Raw genomic sequence first — 3,748 nt, forward strand, 5'->3', positions numbered from 1 at the left:
TTAGGTCTGGACATGATATACTTGATCGGTTTCACTCAATGAATTAGCTTTCATTAATTTTTTTTTATTATCATTTTTATGAAAAACAGGTTTTATCATAACAAACAACCATTAAACAGTTCAGATACTTTTGTTTTCACCTGTTCTTAGTTATTCACAGCTCACAACGGGTCTCTTCCTATTTCATACATAACTACAGATTTATATAGAGCAAATAACGGTCTTACTTAAATCAATAATATTCTTTCTAAAGTAATGTATTCTTGTGTTAACACGGAACCTCATTACCAATACAGGCAAAATGCTAAAAGATCTGAATTCTTAACATTAATAAATGAAAAAAATTCGAAATTTGAATTTTTCTGCTTAACTCTGCTTTCCCAGAAAATTTTCTAATTACTTTCATTTTATATTATCTCAAGTGGAGAAGGTACTGAAATAGAATTATAAAAACGTTACAAGCATCCAAAAGAAGGGTCCTCATCAATTCGGGCAATAGTACAACAAAGAGTTGATTTTCGCAAATATTAATTATATTATAACCGGGTTGAATTTTTCATGTCGTTGGATTTAGGATAAAAGTTAGTGAGATGTAGCTATAAAAATATGTCTTATTCGTGTTGTAATTTAATCTATCAACTGTATTTCTGTATGTCTACTTTATACATACAGGCAGCTAGAATAAATAAAAGCGCGTATTGTACCCTGGTCATATGATATTGCGTACATACATGTCACGCATTCAAAGTTTAAAAAAAGTCACGTTGAAACATCTCTAATCGGCAGACCCTAAAAATATGTACTACAAATCCTGCATTTTCCTCTATTTCTTCATTCTCTGCACCCAAGACACCTCCATCACAGGCACATTTGTCTCTTCACAATACTCAACAACTTTTCTTGAAACAACCCTTTTTTCAGCTCTCTGCTGTGTGTATTTTCTTGTTTTATGAGCTCCATTTTCTACTCCCCATAAGCCCTCACTAGTGTTTTTATTTTTAACCCATTATATTATGAGCCTGTCTGTGAGTTACCATTAGCCAAGCTACCAAAACAATGGTGTTCAAAATTTTGTTCGTTGCAATTTTATTTGGTTTCTTAATATTTGTTGATGGAAATAATAATCACAATGGCTCTGAGTATAGTGTGATGAAATTGCCGGAGCATGTGAGTTTCAATGCTGTGACTTCTCCTCCTGGTTGTCACCAGGGGATGTTGAAAAATGATGATGAGAATGAAAGGAACAGGGGAAAAAACCCTGTTAAGCTTCACCTGAAGCACCGCTCGAGTTATCGGAGAATCAAGATTAAAGAATCTGTGACTGAGTCAACATCAAGAGACTTGAACAGAATTCAGACTCTGTCTATGAGGATCATGGAGAAGAAGAATCAGAATCAGGTTGCAAGAATGAATAAAAAGGCTGTGGTGGAAACAAGGCCAGCTGTTTTGCCGGCGGTTTTGTCGGAGCCCGGTGATTCTGGGCAGCTAATGGCGACTCTTGAGTCAGGGGTGAGTCTTGGGTCAGGGGAGTATTTTATTGATGTGTTTATTGGTAAACCTCCGAAGCATTTCTCTTTGATTCTTGATACTGGTAGTGATCTTAATTGGATTCAGTGTGTGCCATGTTATGATTGTTTTGAGCAAAATGGTCCTTATTATAATCCGAAAGATTCTGGTTCTTTTCGGAATATTAGCTGCCATGATCCTAGATGTCAGCTTGTGTCGTCCCCTGATCCGCCGCAGCCTTGTAAGGATGAGAGCCAGACTTGCCCTTATTATTATTGGTATGGAGATAGTTCCAACACTACCGGGGATTTTGCACTTGAGACCTTTACAGTGAATTTAACTACGGTCACCGGGGAGTCTGAGTTTAAGGAGGTTGAGAATTTGATGTTCGGCTGTGGACATTGGAACAGAGGTTTGTTTCACGGAGCTGCAGGATTGTTAGGCCTTGGCAGAGGGCCTCTATCGTTTGCTTCTCAACTGCAATCGTTGTATGGTCACTCGTTTTCGTATTGTCTTGTGGATAGGAATAGTGATCCGAGTGTTAGTAGCAAGTTGATTTTTGGCGAGGATAAGGATTTGCTAAGCCACAAGGAGCTGAATTTCACTAAATTGATGCCAGGGAAAGAGAACCCTGTCGATACATTTTATTACGTGGAAATAAAATCAATTTTAGTAGGCGGAGAAGTGTTAAGTATTCCAGCTGATACTTGGAGTCTGACAGCTGAAGGCGCTGGAGGAACGATAGTTGATTCGGGTACTACATTGAGTTATTTTTCTGATCCTGCCTACAAAGCAATCAAAGATGCATTTGTGGAGAAGGTGAAGAATTATCAAGTTATCGACGATTTCCCTATACTTCATCCTTGTTACAATGTGTCAGGAGTGGAGGAACTAGAGTTGCCAGCATTTGGAATCCAATTCAGTGATGGGGCAGTCTGGAATTTCCCTGTCGAGAACTACTTCATCAGGCTTGATCCTGAGGAGATTGTTTGTCTGGCGATTCTCGGGACTCCTCGGTCTGCAATGTCGATAATCGGGAATTATCAGCAGCAGAATTTTCACATACTGTATGACACGAAAAACTCGAGGCTAGGGTTTGCACCTAGAAGATGTGCTGATCTCTGATGCATATTGTCTAAATAGAAATGTAGGAGTAAAGCTGTATACATTTTGGGTTTAGTGGGAGCAATTAGCACTTTTCCATCCCAAAACGAGGTAAAAATATATATATATACATGACACCAATTTTTAGCTGTATTTTGCAACATTTGTATGGAATTTTCACATCTTGTTAGCTTAGAAATGTAACACTGCTGTTATTACAGCTACATTTGATTGTTCATTTTTGTGAGCGTATAAAAGTTTGACCAAACATCACCACATGGCTACAGCATCCATGCAACTTGGTCAAATAGAAAGTTAAAACCTCTGTGCTACAAAGTTTCAGGTGGGATCGGGGCTTTTACATCGTGTTTAGTTGTGCGTGAGCGTGACAGTGATTTGCCAACGAAACAACCGTCTTTGAATTATTTTTTCAGCAGTCCGGAAATGAGTATTAACTCTTGGCTGGGTAAAAATTTACCTGCTGCCACAAAATATATAACTGAAGTTTATTCTTTTCACACTGTATCCCCGAGAGCCAGCATCTCCGGCGCTGACCCTTAACTGAAAAAGATAAAATATAAATGAAAATAGTAAAAAATACGTAAAAAGAATTTAACTTCAATATCATTAGTTATAATTATAGTTATATTTTTATTTATAATATTTTTAAAGTATACTAAAGAACATATTTTCAAAATATAGCAAATCAATATAGCTTGTACAATCGAAACAATTTTTTTTACAAGTTTAACAAATTATACATAATGGTCGGCTAAATTTGACTTTTAAAATATTATGTAGTTCACGGTATCTATTGGCTATATCTTAAAACGACATGTTATTATTATTTTAAATATAATATATTATTTGAATATGACTTGACATTTGTTACATATTCGTATTCATTCAACAAATATAGTCATTCACATTAATTGGATTATATTTATAGATAAGAATAATGTGACCTTAAAATATAAAATTTAAAAAGAATATTTATAATTTTTTATTTTTACATACTAACTCATTTTTTAGTTAAGGAATTCTGGTAGAAATTGTTATTGCACAACCATTTTTAGCCGATGCTCCAAAGAACCGGCAGGATAAAAAAGGGGTTATCTATTTATTGCTCCTTTGGATT

General features: G+C 35.8%; 1 protein-coding gene across 1 annotated transcript; it reads left to right on the forward strand.

Moving 5' to 3' along the window:
* The first annotated feature begins 748 nt into the window (after window positions 1–748).
* LOC108217680 (aspartyl protease family protein 2) lies at window positions 749–2,763 on the forward strand. Its single transcript, XM_017390558.2, has one exon. The coding sequence runs from the start codon at window positions 1,057–1,059 to the stop codon at window positions 2,629–2,631; it is 1,575 nt and encodes a 524-aa protein (XP_017246047.1). The 5' UTR covers window positions 749–1,056; the 3' UTR covers window positions 2,632–2,763.
* Window positions 2,764–3,748: the final 985 nt, after the last annotated feature.

The sequence above is a fragment of the Daucus carota genome, chromosome 4 (assembly GCF_001625215.2).
Source record: "Daucus carota subsp. sativus chromosome 4, DH1 v3.0, whole genome shotgun sequence".
Classification (NCBI taxonomy): Eukaryota; Viridiplantae; Streptophyta; class Magnoliopsida; order Apiales; family Apiaceae; genus Daucus; species Daucus carota.

Bases quoted from the DNA above. Each gene is read 5' to 3' on its own strand.
- LOC108217680 (XM_017390558.2), top strand. From the start codon at position 1,057: ATGGTGTTCAAAATTTTGTTCGTTGCAATTTTATTTGGTTTCTTAATA.